At 42.2% G+C, this 26,954-nt stretch overlaps 1 protein-coding gene across 2 annotated transcripts in view; it reads left to right on the forward strand.

The window, feature by feature from the left end:
• Nucleotides 1–9,771: 9,771 nt before the first annotated feature.
• Calcoco2 (calcium binding and coiled-coil domain 2) overlaps nt 9,772–26,954 on the forward strand; it is a 37,232-nt gene continuing 20,049 nt past the window's right edge. For both annotated transcript variants that reach the window (XM_008838293.2, XM_017799438.2), the window contains exons 1-2: nt 9,772–9,849; nt 19,797–19,982. In XM_008838293.2, coding sequence (XP_008836515.1) covers nt 19,803–19,982 — 180 coding nt within the window. In that variant the 5' untranslated portion in view covers nt 9,772–9,849; nt 19,797–19,802. The remainder of the gene's footprint in view (nt 9,850–19,796; nt 19,983–26,954) is intronic.

Here is a 26,954-nt window from a genome sequence, read left to right on the forward strand (position 1 = left end):
CCCAAGAAGTGAGATGGCGCATCCTACACAGCTCCATCACAAAGTCTGTCCTCTTCTCCAAGTCTTCTTACTAGTGATGCCAGGGAGGGAGGCATGGAAATCGCTGCCCCTAAATCTCCCTCTGTACCTGTATCTGTTGGAGCTGAAAGAAAGAGACCCTGGAAATGGACTGTGCACTGGACCTTCCAGGCTTCTGACTTTATCCTACTTGTCTTTGTCATCTTCTGTTACCTTCTAGTGAAAACAGCTTTCCTGGAAAAGAGCTTTTAAGGGCTTTTTTGTTTTTTGGTTTGGGGAGGGGTTATTTTTTGGGTTTTGGTTTTGTTTTGTTTTATGTATATGAGTGTTTTGCCTGCATGCATTTAAGTGTACCACATGCATGTAGTGCCCACAGAGGCCAGAGGAAGGCATCAGATCCCCTGGAACTGGAGTTAAGGACAATTGTTAGCCTCCATGTGGGTGCTGGGAACTGAACCCAGCTCCTCTGCAAAAGCAAGTGGTGCTCTTAACTGCTGAGTCATCTCTCCAGTCCCAATGGCTGTTTTTTAATGCATCCTTTTCTTGGTGTGGATGGCTCCTGGAAACAAGGAAACAAGTTCCAAAGAAAGTACCCTTTGCAGTGGTGACCCATGCTTTTAATCCCAGCAGAGGCAAGAGGGATCTCTGTGAGTTTGAGGCCAACTTGGCCTATAGAGCAAGCTCCAGGTCCGCCAAGGCACACAGTGAGACCCTGTCGAAAAGAAGAAAAAGAAAGAAAGAGCCTTCACTGCAAGAGAAATAACAGGCATATTCTGTCCATAACTCCAGTTCCAGGGCTTCTGACACCTTCTTCTGATCTCCGAGGGCTCTGCATGACACGGGTACATTGCAGGCAATATACTCATACACATAAAATAAAAATAGTAAAAAGTTCAAGGCTATGTAGTGAGTTTGAGGCCAACCTGACCTACGTGAGACCCTGAATCAAAGAAGAAAAGTTTAACAAACTGGGTATAGTTGGTAATGCCTATAATTTCAGCACTCAGGAGGCTGAGATGGAAGATTGCTAAGAGTTTGAGGCCATCCAGAACTGTATAACAAAACCCTAAGGAAATCAAAAAATATCTTTTTAAAAAAATCTAATACTATGAAAAACGTTTTATAGAGCTATAACTGTAGTTATATCAATGTGTATTTGTATGTATAAAAAAATCTAGAAGAAATGCTACATTTTTTTCTTTTTTCAGACAGGTCTCTTTTAGCCCAAGTTGGCCTAAAACCTGCTGTGTAGTAAAGAATAACCCTGAACTTCTGATCTTCCTGCCTCCACCTTCCCAAGTGCTGGGACTACTGGTCTAAACCACCATATCCCTGGTTTACTGAACGGATTTTTAATGTATATTTATTTTTATTGAGTTTTTGTGCATTTCATATAATATATCTTAATCAAATTTAGACCTCCCTCCCCTGTTTGCACCCCCCTAGAGCCCCTCCCACTGGATTTCATGCATTCTGTCATATCTATTAAGTCCTATCCAATAAGTATTTGTACCCAGGTATCCATACAAGTTCATCCACTGGAATATAATCAGCCTATCTAGAGTCACTCCCTTAAAGAATATCAACTCTCCCTCACCCTGTAGTAATCAATTGCCAATAGTTCCTCGGCTAAGGTTGAGGCCTACTGCCCATTTCCTTAGTTCTATGCTGGATTTTTGTCTGATTGAGTTAGCTGAGTTAGCATGGATCTTGTGCATGATGACACCATTGTTGCAAGTTCATTTGAGAAAGTTCCCAGGGGCCTGAAAGCCTCTGTTTCCTTATGTTCATGCAGCAACCCTGGCTCTTACAATCTTTCACCCCCTCTTCTGCAACGGTCCCTTGAGCCCCAGGTGGGTGAGGTTTAATATAGGAGTCCTATCCAGGGACACGAACTCTGCAGTCTCTTATTCTTTAAAACTTAGACATTTGTGGCCCTTTGTGTGCATTGCACTCTGTTGTATGAGGAAGTTTCACTGGTGAGAGTTAAGGAATGTATTAGTATTCTCTCTAACCCCTGTCCTTGTGAGCCTTAGGTGTAGAGGTTCCACTGTAGATGTGTCACTTAGGGCTGGGCATCTTTCAAGGATAATATATCACCTGTGTTTGATCAGTTGTGGAACTCTGTAATAGCCTCCATCTGTTGCAAAAATAGACTTCTTTGATGAGTGGTATGTGGCATTCTTGTTTGTAAATATAAGGATCCATATTTAGCATACAGTAAGACATTTCATTTGTCCAGAGATATGACAGAGATAGGGTTTTCTCTAAGATCTATGACCTGTCCAGCCATGTGTATTTGGTTTTATTTACAGTGCCACCCATGAGTTCCCTCCCATTAAGAGGGCTTCAAGTCCAATTAGATAGCTGTTGATTACCCCCTAGATAAAAGTATCACTAGTGTACCAATAGAGATAGTTTGCTGTGCCAGTCTTTGTGGTTATTAGACTTTACAGCTGGGATGGACCATTGATTGCTTTTCTCCCTTAGCAGCTTACATAGCTATTATCCACTAGAACTATAGAGCTAGTCTTCAGGGAGGAGGCTTCCAGGTCAGTTCCAGCTCCACTGAAACAAGCCCTGTCTTCAGCAATAGGCTCTTTCTTACCTTCAAGTTTTCAGAGGTAATCAAGAGCTGTGGCAATAGCCTATGTTATTTTGGGAATCTCTTGAACTACCCTGACCAACAAGTCGAAGGGAAGTTTCTCCTGTCTGGCACTGTGTTTCTTGTTATATAAGCTTCAGCTCTATACATACACTCATGGTCAGATATTATTAATGTATTTTTCAGGAGAGTTTTGAGTTAATACATTTCCCTCTGGCTTTTCACACCACCTAAGCTTTCTTTATCTCTCTTCTTTCTTCCTGTCTAACCTCTCTCTTTCCTCCCCAGTTTAAGTACCCCCATTTTCCCTTGACAAGACATGTCTCCTATTATCCCCATCTCTCTCTCTCTCTCTCTCTCTCTCTCTCTCCTCTCTCTCTTTCTTAAATGTGTATGAGTGTATTGCCTGCCTCTGTGTAAGTGCACCTATGTTGTGCAATGCCAGGAAAGGTCAGAAGAGGGCATCAGATTCCCCTGGAACTGGAGTTATGAGTGTGAGACTCCATGTGGGTGCTGGGAACTGAACTTAGGTCCTCTGTAAGAGCAGTCAGTGCTCTTAACCACTGAGCCATCTCTCCAGCCCTACCCCCCATCTCTTGAGTTCATGTTTGCTCCTTATCCCCATGGTTCCTTGTATGTCCTTCCCTCCTCCCTTCCCATTTGACTATTCCCATTTTGCCCTTGGTAACATTTGTTTCCAACCATCCCCCTCACTCAGGCTCTTTCCCTTTACCTCCATGGCTCCTTTCCATTTTCCTGATGTTACATCAGGAAATGTACTTACATACAAAAGATTGGTGCTAAGATCCCCAAATGAGGGAGAACGTACATCACTTGTTTTTCTGAGTCTGTGCTACTTCACTTAGTATAACAGTTTCTGGTTCCAACCATTTACCTGCAAATTTCATGATTTTGTCTTTCGTTACACTGTGTAGAACTCCATTGTGTAAATGTACCACGTTTTCATTATCCGTTAGTCAACTGAGGGACATTTAGGTATCTCTACAGCAGGATGAGTCCTTTGGGTATATGGCATATGGCAAGGAGTGATATAACCAGATCATATGGTAGATTCCTTTTTAGATTTTTGTTTTGTTTTGGTTTGGTTTGGTTTTTTTTTTTTTTTTTTTTTTTTTTTTTGGAGACAGGGTCTCCTTGTAGCCCCAGCTGACCAGGAACTATGTAGACCAGCTGGCCTTGAAATTGAAAAGATCCCTGCCTCTGCCTCCCAAGTGCTGGGATTAAAGGCATGTACCACCACACCCAGCGTAAGATGAAATCTTAAAGTGATTTTGATTTTCATTTCTCTAACTTAGTGGAATTTTTAATAACAGAACTATTTTGAGTTTTTAAAGTGACCAATTTATAAAACACCATGTTTGACCTGTGTGCAGTTAAAAAGTTTTAGCTCAGACTTTAGCATGGAAACAGTCTGAACCCAGTAAAGCCCATGTGATTACAGAGTCAGAAAACTAGGGAGAATATTCCTCTTCACTGTCTTTTTCCATGGAATTGAAAGTCCAAAAGCCAGAGTCACTGATGGGCAGGGCTGGGCAGGACTGGAGTAAAAGCAGAATTGGGAGAAACAATCACTACTAGGCAACTCTTAGTGTGGCTGTTCCCAGTTTGCCTCAACCTTTCATCTACCAGTTGTCCACATCTGGTTCACCCTAATGCTGTAATCCACACTAGCCAAGACAGTAGCCACTTACCTGTGACAATTTCAATTTCACTATATAAAAATTCAGTTCCTCTGAGTCAGTGAGTTGGCTCAATGGGTAAAGGAGCTTGCTATACAAGTTTGATGACCTGGTTCAATCCCCAAAACCCGTGTAAAGGTGGAAAGAGAGAAACAGCTCCATGAGGCTGTCCTCTGACTTCTTATTTGGGAAAACACCAAATGGCAGGTGACCCCAGTGCAGTGGGAGACCTGGGAGGACTGGGAGTGGGGGTGGGGGTTGGGAGGCCAGGGCTCTTGAAGGCAAAGGTGAAAAGAGTAGATCCCCATCACCAAGCTGGGCTGCCTGGTCAAAAATAGGAAGATCAAGTTCCTGAAGGAGATCTGCCTGTTCCTGCACCCATCAAGGAATCTGAGATTATTGGCTTTCCTTGGTTGTGTCCCTTAAGAATGAGGTTTTAAAGATCATGCCAGTGCAGAAGCAACCTCAGACTGGCCAACCGATCAGGTTCAAAGCTTCCATCAATATTGGGGACTGCAAGGGTCATGTTGGTCTGGTGTGACATGCTCTAAAGAGGTAGCCATGGCCATCTGAGGCACTATTTTCTTGGCCAAGCTTTCCATTGTTCCTGTGTGGAGAGGCTACTGAGGGAACAAGACTGGTGAGCCCCACACTGTCCCATGCAAGGTGGCAGGTCTCTGTGGTTCTAGCTGGTGTGCTTCATCCCTGCCCCCAGACTCACTGCATTGTCTCTGCTCCTGTGCCCAGGAGGCTTCTGGTGATGGCAGGTGTCGATGACTTTTACACACTGCTACAAGTCAGTCAGGGGCTGCACTGCCACTCTGGGCAACTTTGCCAAGGCCACCTTTGATATTATCTCCAAGACCAATAACGGCCTGATCCCTGACCTCTGGAAAGAAACCCTGTTTACCATGCTTCCCTATTAGGAATTCATCAACCATGATGTGAAAACTTACACCAGAGTCTCTGTGCAGAGGACCCAGACTCCATTTGTGGCTACCACGTAGGGCTTTCCTTCCTTCCTTCCTTCCTTCCTTCCTTCCTTCCTTCCTTCTTCCTTCTTCCTTCTTCCTTCTTCCTTCTTCCTTCTTCCTTCCTCCTTCTTCCTTCTTCCTTCCTTCCTCCTCTTCTAGAGGAGTGCAGGGTATCCAACCCAGGGCTTCACACTTGTAAGCACTCTGTCACTGAACTACATCAAAACCCCAAGAATACATTCTTAGAAAAGTAAACCCCCTCCCAGCCCTTTTCTTTGTTTTTGCCTTCAGTATCTAGTAGTTGAAGATGGAAACACAATATTTTCTCTGTAGATCTGAATACAGTTCCCCTGCTTTCAATATTCAGTTACAAAGAGTCAATAACAGCCTTCCCTTGCCATTTCTTTCAGTAATAAATTAGACTAATTAACTTTGTTATTCTGTGCTATCTCAGCTTCTCAAAATGTTAATGAGGACTAGAGAGATGATTCATTGATTAAGAGCACTGGCTGCTCTTGCAGAGGACCCAGGTTCTGTTCCCAGCATCGACATGGCTGCTCACAATTTCCTGTAATTCCAGTTTCAGGGGATCCAACACTCTCTTCTGGCTTCTACAGGCTTCTTCACATACACAGTACACACAAACTCAAGCAGACATATACATATATCCATAAAAATACTAAACAGCCATACATATATACCCATAAAAATAATAAATGTGGTGGCACATGCCTTTACCTTCAGCACTCGGGAGGCAGAGGGCAAGTGGATCTCTGTGAGATAGACGCCAGCCTGGCCTACATAGAGAGTCCCAGGCCAGTCAGGGCTACATAGAATCTGTCTCAAAAAGAACAAAGTAACAATAATAACAGTAACAATAATAATGAGGAGCTGGGGAGATGCTCAGCAGTTAAGAGCACTGGCTGCTCTTTCAGAGGACACAGGTTTAGTTTCTAGCACCTACATGGTAGTTAACAACTGTTAACTGCAGTTCCAGGGGATTATGATGCCTGCTTCTGTCTTCCAAGGGCACAGGCATGACACAGGCGCACTTACATATATAAAGGCAAAACACTCATACACATAAAATAAGCATAAACAAATAAAAATAAATAATGTTAATGCAATAACTTGTTGATCAAAGTTTTATTGGGGGGGTGAGTTTTTTGTTTCTTTGTTTTAGAAAAAGGATCTTGAGCTGGGCATGGTGGCGCATACCTTTAATCCCAGCACTTGGGAGCCACAGGTAGGTGGGTCTCTGTGAGTTCAAGGCCAGCCTGGTCTACATAGTGAGTTCCAGGATAGCTGAGGCTACAGAGAGACCCTGTCTCAAAGTCTCAAAAAGACCGAAAAAGAAAGAAAGAAAGAAAGAAAGAAAGAAAGAAAGAAAGAAAGAAAGAAAGAAAGAAAGGAAAGAAAGAAAAAGGATGTTGCTATGTTGCCCAGGCTGGCCTGGAACTCTGAGGCGCAAGGGATCAGGTGCACACCACCAAATCCTACATTAAAAAGTTGAGCTTTGTTTTTCTCACAGCATCACTTAGCACACTGATAGTCACAGCTGCTCAGAGCAGTAAAGACAGAGTAGTGGTGTATTTTGAGACTTCGAATTTGGTTTTAGAGGGAAGAGTTCTTTTAATGGGAGGTGGGAATGAACAGGATTTACTAAGGCTCATGATTGGTATACAGAACAGAGGAAGTATTTTACAGCCAGGGGATTCTAAAAGAGTCTTGGAACACAGGAAATTGTCATTAGATGCTTTCTAGTGGTGGTTCTTTTAGGAAATTCCTAGTGAACAATTTATTTGCATTTTTTTAACTTCCAGAAAATATTTCCTGAAATACTGGTCATGTTAATGCACCAAGTAAGATATGTAGCTTCAGGTTTCAATGCTTTTAGAAAACTTAATATTAGTAGTTCCCTGGGGGATGGGTCACTTAAAACCAAAGGCTGCCTGAAAATACTTAATTTATTTATTATTTCAGACAGTCTCACTATGTACCCCTGGGTGGACTAGAACTCTATGTAGACCAGGCTGGCTTTGAACTCACAGAGATTCTCCTGCCTCTCTGCCTTCTGAGTGCTGGGACTAAAGGTGCTGCATCGCCATGCCTTGCCCTATCTGAAAATATTAAATGGAATACTCCAGAAATAAACAACTTAGACATTTTAAATTGTGCACTGTTCTGGGTAGCATGAAGAAATCTCACAAAAAAAGTGAACTATCACTTTGCTCAGAACCACACTGTATACCTTAGTAACCATCTTATCTCAGTATCACAATGCTGTGTTCAAATAAATCTTACTTTATTAAATCGGGGTCCCAAAGAACAAGAATAGTGGTGTTAGCCATCTTATTATGGTTATTGTTAGAACTGTATAACTATCATTATTTTGCTGTCACTAATTTATAAATCAAACTTTATCATAGGTTTGTATGAGAAAGAACACGGCATATGTATGGCTTGACAGATACCTTCTGGGGTTTCCAGCATCCACCAGAGTTTTTGGAACCCATTCCCCTTGAGGATAAAGGAGTGGAAGGAAGGACTATAAGTAAAACGAAAGTAAATGTATCCAGGATAGCAGGGCATTTGTTCCTGTAAACAGAGTTTAAAATAGAAGAGTATTGTTTTGATAATGTGGAATGAATCTGAACTTTAGACAGCTGCCCATTCTGTGCTTTACCCAACATTTCCCAATGCCCATTCATCTTAGTTGAATGCTATCAGGCTCATGGGGAGGTAGCATTAGAATGCTTCCCCTACATGAATCCTAAAGCTACTTCAGGGCATAATGTCCTGGGTATGTGGCACAAAGGATTTCCTTCCAGATTCAAACAGTTAGTACTTCTTTGAGAAGGGGCACTTCTAAACTGAACCGTCCACAGACAGCATGCATTTAGTATCTTCTGTATAATTTTTTTTAAAAAGGTAACCAGTGAGGTGGCTTACCTGTGAACCTAGCATTTGAGAGGATAAGGCAGGAGGACTGCTTTGACTTGAAGGTCTTTTTAGGATAGATTCACAGTGAGACCCTATTAAAATGGTTAAGAAGACTTTATTCAGGGTTGGAGAGATGGCTCAGCAGTTAAGAGCACTTACTGCTCTTCCAAAGGACCTGAGTTCTGTTCCCAGCACCCATATAGGAGCTAAAACCCCTCCTTAACTCCAGTTCCAGAGGATCTGATGGCCTCTTCTGGCCTCCATGGGCACTAGGCACACCTGTGGTGCACTTACATACATAGAGGCAAAACATACATAAAAAAATAAAGATAATTTTTTTCAAGACTAAAGGGGAGGGAGATTTCACTCAATCTCTGAATACAATAAAGGATTTATAATCAATAAGTAGAATGAGGAAGTCAATGGATGGAAAATAATAGAGACCAGTGTGGTGGCATATGCTTATAATCCCAGTACATGAGAAGTGGAAGCAGGAAGATCTAAAGTTCAAGGTCAACCTTGGCTACATATTGAGTTCAAGGCCAGCCTGGGCTATAAGAGACCATCTTAAATAAAATTTACAGGGAGATGCTGTCTCAAAAAGACCAAAAACAAAACAACAACAACAAAAAAAGCAAAACAAAACAGAGGGGCTAGAGACATGGATCAGCAGTTAACAGCACTTGCTGCTCTTGCAGAAGATCTGAGTTCAGTTCCCAGCACCCACATGGTAGCTCACAACAGTCTTTAACTCAAGTTCCAGGGGATCTAGCACCCTCTTTCTGGACTCCAGGGGCACTGGGCATGCAAACAGTACACATACATACATGTAGACAAAAACACAGAAACTAGGAAACTGGGACAATTTACATATTTCCTTAGAGACAGGTATAAGGCAGGGTTTTGTTTTGTTTAGTTTTTTCTTTTTTGGAGACAAGCTCTCATTTAGCCCAGTCTGACCTCCGACTAGCTATGTAGCCAAGTCTAGCCCTGGACACCTGATCCTCTTGTCTCCAGCTCTAAATGCTGTAATTGCAGTTAAGCCCGGCTTTTTTTTTTTTTTTTTTTTTTCTTTTTGAGACAGGGTCTCCCTGTAGCTCCAGCTGGTCTGGAACTCACTATGTAAACCAAGCTGGTCTTAAACTCACAGAGATCCGCCTGCCTCTGCTTCCTGAGTACTGAGATTAAAGGCATGCGCGCCCTGTCCAAACCTGGCTTCTTATGAGGTAGGATTAAATGTCAGAGTGTCATCTATAGGACTGGTAGTGGAGGCAAGAGAAATAAGATAAACTCTCAATGCCCCTTTAAAGAATATACAGCTTTGCGTATATTACGAAAGAAATAAAAACTAAAGCAATACAAAACAAAACAACAGTTAAAATAAAAGACAGTTTGTTCTCTAAGGAGAATGAAAGCAAACCCAGCCCCTGACCGCGCCAGGACAGGTCACCTAAGCACTACAAGTCCCAGAGGTCCGCGCAGCGGGGTCGGGGCTTACTGACTGTTGTGACGCTGTGGGTGGGGCCTGCCCGATCCTCGGGTGTTTAGCTCCGCCCACGGGCTTTTGGGTACCCTGTTGCTGCTGCGCCGCTGCTGGCTGCTGTCCCCGGTGAGTCCCTGAAGAAAAAGGGAACAGTTGGGCCCTTGAGTTCCCCAAATTCAGACTTCTCGCCTTGAGACGGGGACGGAGGCAGGCCACAGGGTGGTTTCTGCTTTCGCCTCAGTGCCCTTCTAGGGCGCCGGTCAGCGGGAGTTCCCCGGGGCCTGGAGCGCCTTGGCGGCCCGGGAGGCTAGCCAGACAGAGGAGGGCGGGGCGGCAGCGCTTGTGACTGCGGGAGGCGGCTCGGGCCGGGGGCCACCCTTGACCCGAGCCAGGACCTTGGTGCAGTTGTCTCCCTCCCGCCGTCCCAGGTCGCGGGGCTCCTGAACCCCTAGCCTCGCCTGGTGTCACCGCCGTAGGCTTCCAGAAGCAGGGCCCCGCTGCGTCACCCTGATTAAGTTACTTTCTCTTTAGACTCCATTTTTTCCTCTCCACCAGCAAGCTTGATCCCCGAAGCCGCTGTCCATTTGCACCCTGTAATTAATTGTAGGTTGCTCCAGGCAGCCCAGAAGAAAAAGGAGGTGTAACTGACCGGCTTCATTACAGTTGGTCTCCCATTGCCTGTCCCCAACTTAGTTGGGGGACTGATGGTCCCCCATCAGGATTTCAATCCCAATCGGCAACGTTAACTTCCTCCTATCATTTGGATTCTTTGCTTCTGATGCAAATCAACAAGTGGTGGTGGATGGAACTTAGTAGAATAATTTGGATGTTGTATTATAACTTACCTCTTATTGTTTGCAGAACCCGCACGTAACAAAGGACTTTATGCAGTCAGTAGGCCTTTGTAACTAATGTTGCACACTTGATTAGGAGACCTAGGTGACTTGCTTTCCCCACAGCCATGGAGTAGGAAAGACAGTTAATATTCCTGAATTACCTGATGCTAACAAGTTATGCATTATTTCAAGTCACATAGTACCTCTGGGTTCTTTAAAAAAAAAAAAAAATGACTGTAGTGGATATACTGGTGGACCCCTGTACTCCCAGCTCTCTATAGGCTGGGGCAGTAGAATTGAAAGTTCAAGGCCAACCTTGAACTTTGTTGAGACCCTGTCTCAACAAACAAAAACAAAAATGAAACCAAACAAAATTGGCAGTACCAACTGGTGTGTCATGCCCTTATTTTCTTAGAGAAAAAAGGACAGGTGAAGTGAACTCTTTCACTTTCTATTTCTTGCACATAGGATCATCTTTGTACTAGGAATGGTCCTTAGAGATTTTTCTAGCCAGGTGCATGCATTTTCTGAGACCTCACACAAGATGATGGTAGAACTAAGATCCCAGATCCCTTAGCTCTTGGCCTAGTTCCCGTTCTACTGTCTTTCAGACACTCACCGTGATATGCCATAGCAGAACCAACCTTGTCAAGAAAAAAAAAGGGTGGGGTTGCGGAAATGGCTCATCAGTTAAGAGCACTTGTTGCTCTTTAAGAGGATCTGGGTTTGATTCCCAGCACCATATTAAGTAACTTACAACTCCCTGTAACTCCAGTACCAGGGGATCTAACACCCTCTTCTGGCTTCTGAGGGCTCATGGACACACATACATTCACACACACACACACACATACACATACACTATAATAAATAAATAAAATCTTTATTTTTTAAAGAAAAAAGTGGATAGACTCCATAAACTTTTGATAATTTCTTCCAGTTGTCTGTACCTCATGTCCCAGAACTGTTTTTCTGAGCTCCCCCTGGTATTTGTGGTGGTGTCATATGTGGGATGAAGGCTCACTTAAAACAAGCTGGACAGCCATTTCAAACAGTTGTTAAGTGTCTTAATGGCCCATAGAGTATAGTTTTGTTTTAGGTACTCTAAAACATTTTAGATAAAGAACTAGGATGAACTTGGAAAATGTGAACAAGATGAATGGCTTGATAATCTGAGGAGCAGTGACTGTACTTGTGCTTCTGTTAGCTTTCTTAGGGCCATCTATGCGTTGATGTTATTATCCTGAGCCAGGGTCAAGGAGGAACATGATTCAAATTAGCTAATGTATTTTGTTGATTGCTAGTTTTAGGAATAAACAGGATGAAAGAGTTAAATATGGGCTTGACTTTTAAATTTTAATTTTTTGAATTTTAAATTTTGTTTATGTATTAGATTTCTACCAACCTTTATTTCTACTGTTTTCAGATTAAGAATTGACTTGCGCTTCTCCCTTGGCTTTTGGAAGCATTTGATTTTTTTTTCTCTGAATTAATTTAGAAAAGCTATCTATAGTCTCTATTTCTCTTTTTGGTTTTGTTTGTTGTTCATTTAAAAAATTCTTGTCTTTATTTTTTATTTATGTGTGTTCAAGTAAGTTTATGTGCACCACATGCATACATGTGCCTTGGAGACCAGAGGTGTCGGATTCCTTAGGACTGGAGTTGCAGGTGGTTATGAGCCCCATGATGTGGGTACTGGGAACAGAGCCCAGATCCTCTGTAAGAACAGTAACTATTCTTAACCACTGAGCAGTAACCGTTTAACCACTATTCAAAACCCTGTTTTGTTTTATTTTGTTAGATTTATTTATTTTAAAGATTTATTTGTTTTATATGTATGAGTGCCTGCATGTATGTAAGTGCACCATATGCATGCAGTGCTTGTGGAGGTCAGAAGAGGGCATCAGGTCCCTTGGAACTGAAGTTATATTTGGTTGTAAGCCTTCAAGTGGGAGCTGGGAATGTAACACACACAGATCCTTTGCAAGAACAGCAAGTGCTCTAAACCTCTGAGCCACCTCTCCAGTCCATGTTATGTTTATAGGGGGTGGTGCAATATGAGTGCAGGTGCCCTGGGAGGCCAAAAGAGGGTGTTAGATTCCCTGGAGCTGGAATTACAGGTGGCTGTGAGCAGCCCGATGTGGGTGCTGGAACCAAACTCAGGTCCTCTGCAGGAGCAGCAAATATTCTTCAATGCTGAGCTATCTCTCCAGCCCCTATATATTTTTAAGAGTCTCTATATGTAGCCCTGGCTGACTTGGAACTCACTATATAAATCAGGCTGCTTTGGGGCTAGACAGATGGCTTAGCAGTTAAGAGTACCAAATGCTCTTGTAGAGGACCCGGATTTGATTCCCAGAACCCACATGGCAGCTAACAACCATCCTTAATTACAGCTCCAGGGGAATCCAATGCCCTCTTCTGACTCCTCGGGCATTGCATGAGAAGGGTATACTTACATACATGCAGGCAATACACTCATACACATAAAATAAACATAATAAATAAAATATTTTTAAAAATAGGCCGTCTCAAATTTATATTGATCTTCCTGCCCCTGCCTCCTGAGTGCTGGGATTACAAGCATGAACCATCTTGCCCTGGCACGTGTTTATTTCTCTTGAAACATGTACCCACTGGTATGAAAGGCTAATATAAAAATGTTTGGAGGCCAGATGTGGTGGCACATGCCTTTAGTCCCAGTACTCAGGAGGCAGAGGTAGGCAGATCTCCATGAGATCAAGGCTTGCTGGTCCACAGATAGTTCCAGGGGCTACAGAGAACTGTCTCAAAAAACTTAAAAAAAAAAATGTTTTTCCTGTTAAAAGCGCATACGTATAGCTTTCAGACTGACTCAGAAAGAGAAGTAGAACCAGCTGTTGTTGCCTTGTTCAGGATAACAGCTTCATGGAACAGTCTTGGGAGTAGTATATTAAGCTTAAAAGGCTCATTAGATGAAAATATGTCAGGTTTTCTTAAGAGCTAAGAGCCAGTTCCTGGGTCTCATTTTAGAATACATTCTCCTGAGGACCCTAATCCTTTTGGAAACTGCTAGAGGAAAATAAAAAAGCAACTATGTCAGTTTGTGGAATCTCAACATTGTTTTCCCATGCTTGATGGGTTTTGGTGGTGGTGTTTTGTTTTTAGAGACAGGGTTTCATGTAGCCCAGGTGGCCTTGGTTTACTATGTAGAAGATTTACTACGTAGAAGATGACCTTGAATTCCTAATCCTCCTACGTCTACCTCCCAAGTGTTAGGATTACAAGTATGTACCACCATGCCTGGTTGCTTGGTGGTTTGTTTTAAAAATCCCTGTTTGTTTTTCCTGGTCACTACTTATATATCCAGCCTTTGATTTGAGGGAGAGAGTAAGCAATTAGGTAGAATCATTCCACAATTTATAAGGAACTTGTATATCGCACTACTTTTTCATGATTCTGTAGCTCTCTGAGCTTCTAGATTAACTTTTCTTATGTTTCTTCTCTCTTCCTGGCCTCTGAATTACTGCCAGAATTAGGGTAAGTGGTAGATAGATTCTGAAGTAGAATGGTTAAAAGAGAGGGAAAGTGATGTTTAAATTATTCCAGTTTTCCTTTTGTACTACCCTCACACACACACTCATTTCTAGACTGCATTGTTAAAAAGGCAATTTCTCAAGCCATTGTTGGAGCCTCAGGGAATTTTATCACTCAGAGGAAGGAACTTTTAAATATTTAACATTCTAAATTTTAAACATTTCTGTTTGTGTCGGGGGGGGGTGCACATACCACAGCACACCTGTGGAGGTCATAGACAACCTGTGGGAGTCCATTCTCTCCTCCTACCATATGTGTGAGAGATGGAACACAGGTTTAAGGCTTAGTGGCAAGCACATTTACCTACTGAGTCATCTCTCCAGCCCTGGCTTTTTTAAAAAAAACATCAGTTGCCACAGCATATGTATGAATGTCAGAGGACAGCTTGCAGGAGTTTGTTCTCCCTTTCCGTCATGAGTTCCAGGGATCTGACTCAGGTTTGTCAGGCTTGGTGGCAAGTGGCCATCTCACTGGCCCCAAAAGATAGGCTCTTATTGATCACTGATCTTGTTTGTTTTGGCTTGGTTTTGGTGTTTTGTTTTTTTTTTGTTGTTGTTGTTTTGATATAGGGTCTCAGTGTATAGCCCAGGCTGGCCTCAAACTTGTGATGATTCTGCTTCAGATTGTCCAAGCACTAGAATTACATGTCATCATGCCCAGTTTAGGATCATTGATCTTAAAAGTCAACAAATGGTTTCCCTTCAGGAAAAGTTCAATGGGATGGATGCTGCTTACTGACCCATTCAGGTTGGTGTGATAATGCTCTACTTTTACCTATGGCCCATTTGTCCAAAGCTCAGTAAAAAGGGAGAAGGGGGCTAGAGAGATGTCTCAGCAGTTAAGAGCACTGACTACTCTTTGCAGAGGACCTGGGTTCAGTTCCTAGTACCCACATGGCGGCTAACAGCTGTCCATAACTCCAACACCAGGGCATCCAGTGTCCTTTTCTGTCCTCCATGGGCATTGCACACATGTGGTGCACTTATATACATGCAGGCAAAACACTCAGACACACAAAATAAGAATAAATAAATTTAAAAAATTTACACACACACACACACACACAAAGAAAAGTAGAATTTCTTTTGACCGTGTGTGCAACCCTCAGAGCTTGAGCTTTTTAATGTCTTGTGTGTGTGCTGTCCTTTTTTCAATGTTTTGTTTTTAAGCTAACTTTGGTTGTTTCCTTAGTAAGAAAAAAGAGACTGTACCAAGTCACCTTTATCCTTGGCTATTCTGTCTTTTAAACTAGTAGTCATTTGTGAAACAGCTTGTCAGAATGGGTTCTGGGTTGTAAGTGTGATGGTTTCTTTTTCTTTTTTTAAATGTGAGTCTTTTGCCTATATATACATAAGTGTACCACATGCATACAATGCACACAGGGGCCAGAAGAGGGCATCAGATCCCCTGGAACTGAAGTTAATCCATGGTTATTAGCCATCATGTGGGTGCTAGGAACCAAACCTGGGTCCTCTGTAAAAGCAGCCAGTGCTCTTAACCGCTGAGGCATTTCTCCAGGCCCCTTGTGATGGGTTCTTAAAGAAGTCAAATTTGTGCTTTTTTTGGGGGAGGGCATGCTACTTGAACCAGCCATGCCAAATGAACTAGTCATACTGTTTTCCACTTGGATATTATTATCTCCTTGCTTTCTTTTTTTAAACAAGTCTCATGTAGTCTAGGAACCTGTGTAGCTCACTGTGTAGCTGAGGGTAACATCAAATACCCGATCCTCCTGTCTCCACCTCCCAGGGCTAGAATTATAGGCTTGTGTCATCATGCTGGCTTGCTTTTGTATTTTGTTTTGTTTGAGGCAAGATCTCACATTGTAGCCCAGGCTGGCCTAGAATTCACTGTGTAGCCCAGTCTAGGCTCAAAATCATGGCAATTTTCTCATCCAAGTGCTGGAATTATAGGTTTGAGTTATCATGTCTGGCTTAAAAAAAGAACTCCTACCATCATCCTTAACATTGCTGCTGCTGCTGCTGCTGCTGCTGCTACTGCTGCTGCTACTGCTACTACTTTTGTGATGGTGGCAATCCAACTAGGTTCTTATGCTGGCTAAGCCAGTGCTCTACCCACTGACCTATATTCCCAGCCCACCCTTGCCATTATTTAATCCCTGTCCCTTTTTAACTTTTTGATGAATAGTGTGCATACACTGCTCATTCATTTATCCAGAGTAATTATTTTAACCATGTATTGTATATATAGTGATGACAGTGTGAGTGTTATAAGAAAAAGAACTAAGAATAAAGGTACTCAGGTTAATTGAGGGGTAGGCTTTACCTGAGTGTTAGTCATGATCTACAGTCAAAGGGCAAATTAAATGATTTTATATGCTCAAATAAATTGGGTTTTTATGGGCTTGGAGAGATAGCTCAGCAGTTAAGAGCACCTGCTGCTCTTGCAGAGGATTGAGTTTAGTTTCCAGCAGCCATGTAGGGTGGCTGATAACTGCCTTTACCTCCAGCTCCAGGGGATCTGAAACCCTCTTCTGGCTTCCATGGGCATGCACACACATGAGGACACATAAATAAAAATTAATAGCCAGATATGGTGGCATTATGCCTTTAATCCCAGAATTCATGAAGCAGAGTCAGGCAGATCTCTAGAAGACTGAGGCCAACCTGGTCTACCTAGTGAGTTTCAGGCCAGCTAGGGCTACAGGGAGACCCTGTCTCAAAACAAACAAAAATGGGTCCTTCCAGTTTAGGACAGAAGAAACATGCTGTCCTTACTGTGACTGGAGACTACTTGGAAAAAAAGTCAGCAAGCTGAGAAACTTCCCAGTCCATCTTCCAGAGTCTGTAGGAGAGCCCCTCAGCCTACACCATAGCTTAGAGGCGAAAAGACAGGCTAGACTATGACTCTGTCCATTCTGCTTTGAAAAATTATTCTGAGGTCTGAGGTTCAGGATATGGCTCAATTATCACAAACCAAAAAAATCAATGATTTCTTGGTTCTGAAACTTAATCCCAAGAATAGACAGCTCAGTGCTCCAGAGTCCCGTTACCCTCTCTGTGAAAAAAGCTGACTTCTGGGAAGTTTGAAGAAGAGGCCTGGTTGGACTCATTCAAAGTAAAACCAAGAAATAGGTAGGAGCAGGTCTGGAAGAGCTGTAGCAGTTTCTTGTTTAGTTATCATGTGTGCATGTCATGGCCCACGGAGGTTAGAAGGGGGCTTTGGATTCCCCTGGAACTGAAGTTAAGGACAGTTCATAGCCACCATGTGGGTGCTGGGAATCGAAGCCGGGTCCTCTGCAAGAGCCATCAGTGCTCTTAACCGTTGAGCCATCTCACCAGCCCATACTTGTATACTTATGTATGTAAACAATCTTTCTTCATGGTCCACTGGCTGAACATATAAGTTATCATGTAGTATTGTAGTGTCAGCAGTTCAGACTCTGTTTCCTTTATTTTAAAGATTCATTTATTTTTGTGTGTGTGTGTGTGTGTGTGTGTGTGTGTGTGTGTGTCTCCCTATGGAGGCCTGAAGATGGTGTTGGATCCCCTGGAGCTCGAGTTACAGGTGGCTGTGAGCCACCCAATGTGGTTCCTCTGGAAGAGCAGCAAGAGCTGTTAACTGCTGGGCCATCTCTCCACCCCCTCTTTGTTTCTTTATTTTAAAAATTTTAAAATATTTTATTTATCATTTTATGTGTATGAGTGCATTGCCGCATGTGTGTAAGTACGCATGTGTCATGCAATGCCCACAGAGGTTAGAAAAAGGCATCAGATCCCTTGGAACTGGGGTTGTTAGCCACCATATGGGTGTTGGGAATTGAACTTGGGTCCTCTGCAAGAGCAGCCAGTGCTCTTAACCACTGAGTCATCTCTCCTAACCCCCCCCCCGCTTTGTTTCTTTTGAGTTTTTTTAAAACATATTTTATTTATTATTTTTATTTTATTATTTTTACTTTTTCATTTTTTTTCTAATGCTAGGCCTTTTATGTGAACCCAGGGCCTTGCACACACTAGGCAAGCACATTAAACTATATACCCAGCCCTAGTTTCCCGTTTTCTGATCCTTCTATTTATTTATTTTTTCTTTTTTGTCTTTTTGAGACAGGGTCTTCCTGTAGCCCCAGCTGACCTGGAACTTGCTATGTAGACCAGGCTGGCTTTGAACTCACAGAGATCCGCCTGCCTCTGCCTTCCGAGTGCTGGGATTAAAAGTATGTACCACCATACTCAGCCTTCTGATCATATTTTATCTGTATACTATGATCAGAAAACAAGACACGGTTTATTATCTTCATTTTATAGAAAGGACTCCAAAATTCTTTACTGTCTTCTGGACTCGGGCTTCATATTTCTGCTGCTTTACTCTTTTTTAAAATAAATAAATAAATATATGTTTTATTTATCATTTTTATTTTATGTGTATGAGTGTATTGCCTGCATGTGTGAGAGTGCACCCGTGTCGTGCAATGCCCGAGGAGCTCAGAAGAGAGTGTCAGGTTCCCAGGTTCCTTGGAACTGGAGTTACAGATGGTTGTTAGCCTCATGTGAGTGCTGGGAATTGAACCCGGGTCCTCTGCAAGAGCAGCCAGTGCTCTTAATCACTGAGCCATCGCTTCAGCCCCTGCTGCTTTACTCTTACAGATGTTATTTCCTTCTGCTGTAATGCCCTCTTCACAAACCCACTTGTCAAACTCCAAGTCTTCCTTATACTCCCTAAAACTTTTGTTTTTGTACCAGTTGTATCCACTTTTTTTTTTTTAAAAAAAAAAAGTTTTTTAGGTTTGACAAATTGTTGTTTTTTTAAATTTTGTTTTGTTCTACTTTTGTTTGAGACAGGATCTCCCTCTAGTCCCAGCTGGCCTGGAACTCGTTGTATAGACCAGGCTGAACTCGATCTCACAGAGATTCACTTGCCTCTGCCTCCCAAGTGCTGGGAATAAAGATGTGCACCACCATGCCCAGCACAAACTGGGTTTTAAGAAATTATTTATTTATTGGTTTTTAAATATTTATTTATTTATTTACTTATTTAGTGAGAGAGCGGGTACAAGAGAGCAGGAGGAAAGGGAAAGAGGAGAGAGAAAGGAACTGGAACTTGAAAATCGCCATTCTGATTTCAGAACCCATTTTGTCACCATTGCATGTCACATAATCTCTTGCTTCTATCTTTGTCCTGAATCCGCTACTCAGCTCTGGCATAGTGTCTTATATCTGAAGGGTCTGATTCCTGTGGGATAAATGAAATAGAATGGAAAGAAGAATCCAAAGAGATTAACTTCTCTAAAGTCATAGGGTTTGCTGGGATGAAAACCAGGATTTAGGTCTCAAAATTCCCAGTTTTGGCTATTTCTTCTGGCTGGCTTATTTATTTACAAGAACAAGAATTCACTAGCTGTGAGCAAAGGATGAGGGTGCAGGAGGGGTAGTGCCTGTGGTGAAGAGGTTAAAGATAGTCTCTGAAAATCCTTACAGCATAGGAAGTTATGAATGTGCAGTGGCTCAAAGTGAAACAGAAAGCAAGTCGCATGTCTCAGTACTTGTCAGGCGTTTGCTTTTCCCGATTGCCTTAAATGGAATGCTCTTGGGTGAGAGCCCAGAAATCTCCAGCAAACCCTTTTGAGCCCTAATCTATTACATATCTTTAAATTTTTTTTTTTGAGGCAGATTTTCATGTATTCTATTCCATGTCTCCTAATAGGACACCATGGAAAAGACAATGGATGACCCCCCCATATCGGCTGTCTTGTTGGAGCATTGTAATTTCTCTCAGGTCGTCTTTAACAGTGTGGAGAAGTTCTATGTCCCTGGAGGGGATATCACGTGCTACTACACCTTCACCCAACCTTTCATCCCCCGTCGAAAGGACTGGATTGGCATCTTTAGAGTAAGTGTTAATCTAATATCAAAGGATTAGAGCTAGTGGTGAATCTTAGTTACCTGTGTGTATTATAAGTTACCTGTGTGTACTTTGTATGTTATGTGTGGCCAATTTAAAATTCTAAACTGTTTCCTAGTGTTTTCTTCATCATACATCAGGAGATGTTTGAGACTCAAATTTTAATTTCAGTCTCAAACTAGAACAAGATGAGAAATCCCACAATCTCCAAGTTTTATTATGCTTTCGAAGACCCAATATAAATGCTTTTTAAATTATTCTATTCTGAAATACACATGTATGGTTTGATTGAGATATATGTATGTATAATTTTTGTGATTTTGTTTGTTTGTTTGTTTGTTTGTCTCGGGGACATTCAGACAGGGCCTCATTTTTTAGGATAGCCTTGAACTCTGTGTAACTGAGGATGACTGAACCTCTGATCATTCTGCTGCCACCTCCACAGTATTGGGATTATAGATGTGCCTCAGTCATGCCTGCTTAATTTTTGTGGCTTTAAAAATTACTTCTTTCGGGGCTGGAGAGATGGCTCAGTGGTTAAGAACACTGGTTGTTCTTGCAGAAGACCTGGGTTCGAATCCCAGCACCCACATGGCAGCTAACAACTGTCCATAACTCCGGTCCCAGGGGATCCGACAGCCTCTTCTGACCACTGCGGGCATTGCAGTGCACTTACCTACATGCAGGCAATACATGAATACACATAAAATAAAAATAATAAATATAAAAAAAATTACTTCTTTCCTCGGCATAGTGTGTAATTTGTTTTACTATGACTACAATAAATCTAGAAAGAATGTTGATAAGTTGCCTGGTTTGACATCCTGCATTCAAAAAGTCTTCCTGAATAAATGTGAACTCCCTCATGGCCTGTGTTGTGTTTAATCATTCTGTCAGTTCAAATACAGAAATCTTTTAGTAATGATATTAAACTTATTCTCTACATATCATCCTCCTTCCCATCTCTGTGTCTCCCTTTCTCCTCCTCCTTCCCTTCCCCTTCTCCTTCTTTCTCATCCTCTCCCTTCCCTTTTCCTCTCATCCTGTCCCTCTCCCCATTCCTTTCCCTGTCCCGTTCCCTCATTTCTCCCCTCCTAGTACACACACCAACACCTCATAATGTCAAATCTTCCTATTTACAGAAACAAGAGATAAAGGTCAAAATTAAGTAATTTACAGCATCAGTGACCTTTAGTTTGACACTTTAGTATGTCATGTGCTTATTTCCAGTGCTGTTCATCCTGAAATCAGACACTGTTCTTTACTGTGCTGTGAAGGAACAATTACTTATTTACATCCCTCAGTAAATTCCTTTTCCTTAATTGTTTGGAAAACCAAGCTTATTGATGAAACATTGGAAGCTAGAGATAACAAGATTGGTGTTTAGAGGTATGAACAGTAGAGAACCAACAGGACACTGGCATCTTCAGAACTCAGGGAGGTAAAACCATCAAACTAAGGTATTTTAACACAGAAAGCTGCTACTCTAAAGTGTTTTCTGCCTTGGAAAGAAGGCAGTAGCTGTTTTCTTCTTCCTCATATGGAGCAAAGTGTATAGATCAGTGATATCTAACCTTTTGCTGTAACTTTCTTTTCTAGCACAGTAGCAGCTAACCACATAAGAGCTGTTAAGTACTTAAAATGTGGTTTGTGTGATGGAGTGCCTGAATTTTAATTTTAATTTTTTTTTTTTGGTCTTTTTGAGACAGGGTCTAACTGTGGCCCCCACCTAATCTGGAACTTGCTATGTAGACCAGGCTGGCCATGAACTCACAGAGATCCGCCTGCCTGTGCCTCCCAAGTGCTGGGATTAAAGGCACTCCCACCATACCCAGTTTAAATTTTATTTTAATTAATGAAAATTTAAAGACCCTTATTTGTCTAGTGACTATTTTTTTTGGTGGGTACAGGGTATCCCCAGCTGACCTAGAACTTACTATGTAGACCAGGCTGGCCTCAAACTCACAGAGATCACCTGCCTCTACCTCCCAAGTGCTGGGATTAAAGACATGCACCACCACACCCAGCTATCTAGTGACCACTATTGTATTAGACAAAATTTATTTTTAGCTAGATGTGGTAGTGCACACCTTTAGCCCCATCACTCAGAAGGCAAAGGCTAGTGATTGTTGTGAGATCAAGGCCACCCTGGTCTACATAGCGAGTTCCAGGCCAGCTGGGGCTACAGGGAGACCCTGTCTCAAAAAGACCAAAAAATTTTTTTATTTTTTATTAAGCACAGTATGGTGGCACAAACCTTTAGTCTCAGCACTTGGGAAGCAGAAGCAGGGAGATTTCTGTGAATTTTTAGCCAGCTTGGTCTACATAACAAGTTCCAGACCAGCCAGGGCTCCATAGTGAGACCTTGTCACAAAGAAACAAACAAAAAAAGATTTATTTTTATTTATGTGCCTACATATGCCACATTTGTGTGTGTACCCACAGAAGCCAGAGGAAGGTGTCTAAACCTCTGGAGCTAGAGTTACAGGCAGTTGTGGGCCACCAGACTTGGATGCTGCGAACTGAATTTGAGTCCTCTGATAGAGTAGCAATTGCATTCAACTGCTGAGTCTCTCCTGCCCCTCCTATTATACACTCCTTTATACACAGCACAGATAATATATATTCTAAGTCGGGCATGGTGGTGCACACCTTTAGCCCAGTACTCAGAAGGCATGTGCAGGTGGATCTCTGTGAGTTCAAGGCCAGCCTGGTCTACATAGTGGGTTCCAGGCCAATTGGGACTACAGGGAGAACCTGTCCCAAAAAGACCAAAAAAATAAAAAATAAATAAATATATATTCTAGTAATTAAAAAAATATTTAAAAAAAATTTATGTATGTGTCTGTGTCTGTGTCTGTGTGAGTATATGCCATGTGTGTGGGAGTGCCTGCAGAGGCCAGAAGAGAATCCCCTGGAAGTGGAGTTATTGATGGCTATGAGCTGCCTGAATGGATGCTGGAAACCAAACTTGGGTCTTCTGGAAGAGCAGCAAGTGCTCCTGACCACTGAACCATCTCTCCAGCAGAGGCCTAGAATCTAAATATGTAATTTCTTTTTGTTGTTGCAGCATGATTTTAATTCTGTTGAACTATTTGATTTCCCAATCACTTAGCAACTGCCCACAAGGCCTTCATAAACCAAATGAAAATCTTCTGCTTTATAAAATAAAATGTTTAAAATTTTTTTAATTGTTGTTTTGAGATAGGGTCTTGCTGTGTAACCCTGGGTAGCCTGGAACTCACTATGTAGAACAGGCTGGCCTCAAACTTTGTGGCAGTCTTCCTGCATCTGCCTCCTTAGTGCTGAGATCACAGACATGCACTAGATACCTGGCTAAAATAATTGTTTATTTTATTTTTAAATTTATTTTATGTGTATGAGTGTTTCACCTTATATAAATGTGCTGTGTGAGTGCAGAGCCTGTTGAGATCAGAAGAGGGCATCAGATCCCCTGGAAGTGGAGGTAAGAATGGCAATTAGCAGCCATGTGGGTGCTGGGAACCAGACCTGGGCCCTCTACAAGAGTAGCCAGTGCTCTTGGCCACTGAGCCAGCTCTCTAGTTCCTAAAACAAATTTTTTTTAGGATTTATTTTTATTAAGTATATGTGTCTGTGCGATTATATGTGCATGTGTGTGTGAGGGTGCCCACAGAGGCCAGAAGAAGGTGTTGGATTCCTTGGAACTGGAATTACAATCATTTGTCAGCTACCTGACATGGGTCCTTACATCCAAGCTCTGGTCCTCATGATAGAGCAGCAAATACTCTTATCTGCTGCATCCCAAAAAAAAAATTTATATATATATATATTTTTGTCTTTTTGAGACAGGGTCTCCCTGTAGCCCCAGCTGTCCTGGAACTCACTAGGTAGACCAGGCTGGCCTTGAACTCACAGAGATCCGCCTTCCTCTGCCTCCCAAGTGCAGGGATTAAAGGCGTGCGCCACCACGCTCAGCCTCTAAAATAATTTTTTTTGTAAATCACTTTTCTTCCTTCTTAAAAAATTTTTATTTTTATTTTATGTGTAGGCATGTATTGCCTATATGTATATAAGTGCACCCGTGTTGAGCAATGCCCACAGAGGACAGAAGAAACCGTAAGATCTCCTAGAACTGGAGTTATGAACAGTTGTTAGCTACCATGTGGGTGCTCAGATTTGAACCCGGGTCTTCTTCAAGAATAGCCAGTGTTCTTAACCATTCTTAATCTCTGGGTCCCTCATGACATAAGAAGAGAACTGACTCCTGCTAGTTGCCCTAGGAGCCTCACATACACACGATCAATCAATCAATATTAAAAATCTGAAAAATGTAAGTTTATTTAAAAATTTTTTTTTAAATGTTGGGCATTTTAAACATTTTTTTAAAAATGTTGGGTATAGGGGCTGGAGAGATGGCTCAGCAGTTAAGAGCACTGACTGCTCTTGCAGAGGACCCAGGTTCCATTCCCAGCACCCACATGGCAGCTATGAACTGTCCTTAACTCCAGTTCCAGGGGAATCCAAAGCCCTCTTCTGACCTCCACGGCATTGTACAACACAGGTGCACTCACATGCATGCAGGCAATACAGTCATACACATAAAATAAAAATAATAAAATATTTTTTAAATGTTGGGTATATGCCTTTAATCCTAGCACTCGGAAGGTAGAGGCAGGTGGACTTCTGTGAGTTTGAGGCTAGCCTGGTCCACATAGCAAGCTTGGGTCCCAGCACTCATATGGTGGTTAACAGCTGTTAAATACCTGGGGAGGTAAGAAAAAGGTACCACATCTCCAGTTAATGGTTAATAACCTGTTAACTCCAGTTCTGGGGCTCTGATGCCACCTTCTGACCTCTATGGGCACTGCACACATATGGTACATTTAACATCCATGCTGGCAAACATTCATACACATAAGATAATAAAAAAAATATAAGGTATCTGTATTAGGTTGCTTCATGCATTCCAAACATGTTTCCACACTTCAATAAGAGATAATGGTTAATCCAAAAGAGGGCCCTAATGTCATGTCCATAAAACCATTGACTTCAGCACCTACCCTGAAGACATAGTGTGGAGTAGGCCTTGGTTGAGGGGAGACAGTATTCTAGTTTAGATCTTACAGTACAGCCGCCTGCTGAGGATGCACAGGTGAGTACAATGGATGTCTTTGAGAGTGAAAGATGGTGACTTTATTTGTTTGTTTGTTTATTATTTTTTTGTGTATGAGTGTATGCCTGCATGTATATAAGTGCACCGATGTTGTGTTATGCCTTCAGAGGTTAGAAGAGGGTGTTAGATTCCCCTGGAACTGGAGTTACAGACAATTGTTAGCTGCCATGTGGGTGCTGGGAACTGAACTTGGGTCTTCTGCAAGGAGCAGCCAGTGTTCTTAACTGCTGAGCCATCTTTCCAGCCCCAACTGTAAAGTTTTGTTCTTATCTTACTTCTAAAGTTGTCTTCGGTACATCCCTAATACCAGTAGTCCCTGCACCAAGTGAGAATGCTGCAAATTAGTTTTTTGTTTCTGTTTTTGAGACAGGGTCTCATTTAACCCAGTCTACTATATTTAACTGAGAATGACCTTGAATTCCTGATCTTCCTGCTTCAGCCTCCTAAGTGCTGGGATGATAGCCATGAGCTACCATGCTGAGCTTCAAATGTTTAATAATGCAGTGTTACCTTTTCTAGATGTAGTGACAGCCACCACCAGTGACAGAGCCTAAAGCAGGTAGAAGTCAGCTTCTTTCCTTCCTGCAGTGTATAATCTATCCTGTGCCATGTACTGTCCTAAACTTGGGGTTTTACATGTTTCCAAAATTTCAAAGTGAGGAATTAGCATGTCACAAGCAGACTGAGACTCAGACTACTCAAGTTGGGGATTCAAGGATATTCAAAGGTAGAAATTACAGGTGGGTTGGGGCTGGAGAGTTAGCTCAGAGGTTAAGAGCACTGGCTGCTCATGCAGAAGACCCTGGTTCAATTCCCATCATGGTGGCTAACAACCTTCTATAACTCCAGTTCCAGGGGATCCAATGCCTTCTTCTGACCTCTGTGGGTTCTGCATAACAAGAGTGCACTTACATACTTGCAGGCAGTGCACTCATACACATAGAATGAAATATAAAATATTTTTAAAAAAGAAATTGCAAGTGGCTGGAAGTTGTTTCCTTGTTCTAAGGCAGCAGTAATTCCTAGTCCTTCACAGTGGTATTTTGGTCACAGTGTATTTAAGAAACTCCAGGATGTGAATGAGGACTCCATAAAATTCCTGCTTCCTGCTTCCGCAGGCTTCAGTGGCTCTGAGATACTTACAGCAATAGAGTATGTGTTAATGAGGCTCTAAAATATGTTCTGGTATTTTCTGATGACTTGGGTGTGACCTTTCCAACCCTGATCTTATTCCTTATATAAAAGTGAAAATTATTTTTAGGTCTTCCCCTTCCCACTGGGCTCAGACAGGGTCAAAATATGGCAATAAATGTAATTTTGCTTCTCATTTGCTCTATGTTTGCCTCACGAAGACATAATGGTTCCCTTTTATCTTCTAGATGAGATTTGAGCTATCTTTTACCTCCATCTTCACATTTAGTGAAAATATTTTCCACTTAGCCAGCTTTCTGCTCTGGGGCTTCTTTTGCTGTATCCTTACGTGTATGATTTATTGTATTTAATACCCAGAAGAGGCCATTACAACTAGCAGATTTTTTTTTTTTATCACCCAAAAGCCTTCATTAAGCATGCATTAAGGCATGTCCTGGCATGGTGACACATGCCTGTGATCTCAGCACTCAGTAGGCTGAGGCAGGAAGATTGCAAATTTGAGGCCAGCTGGGGCTACACAGTGAGACCCTGTCTCTATGAGCTTTCCATCACCACCAACCCCCCCAAAAGAAAAGAAAAACCACTGAAGGGAAACTTCTTATAGACTGAACTCTGTCATCTGGTGCCTCCCAATCTAGAAACCTTTGCCTTTT

This window comes from Nannospalax galili, unplaced genomic scaffold (genome assembly GCF_000622305.1).
Source record: "Nannospalax galili isolate Female #2095 unplaced genomic scaffold, S.galili_v1.0 scaffold95, whole genome shotgun sequence".
Lineage (NCBI taxonomy): Eukaryota > Metazoa > Chordata > Mammalia > Rodentia > Spalacidae > Nannospalax > Nannospalax galili.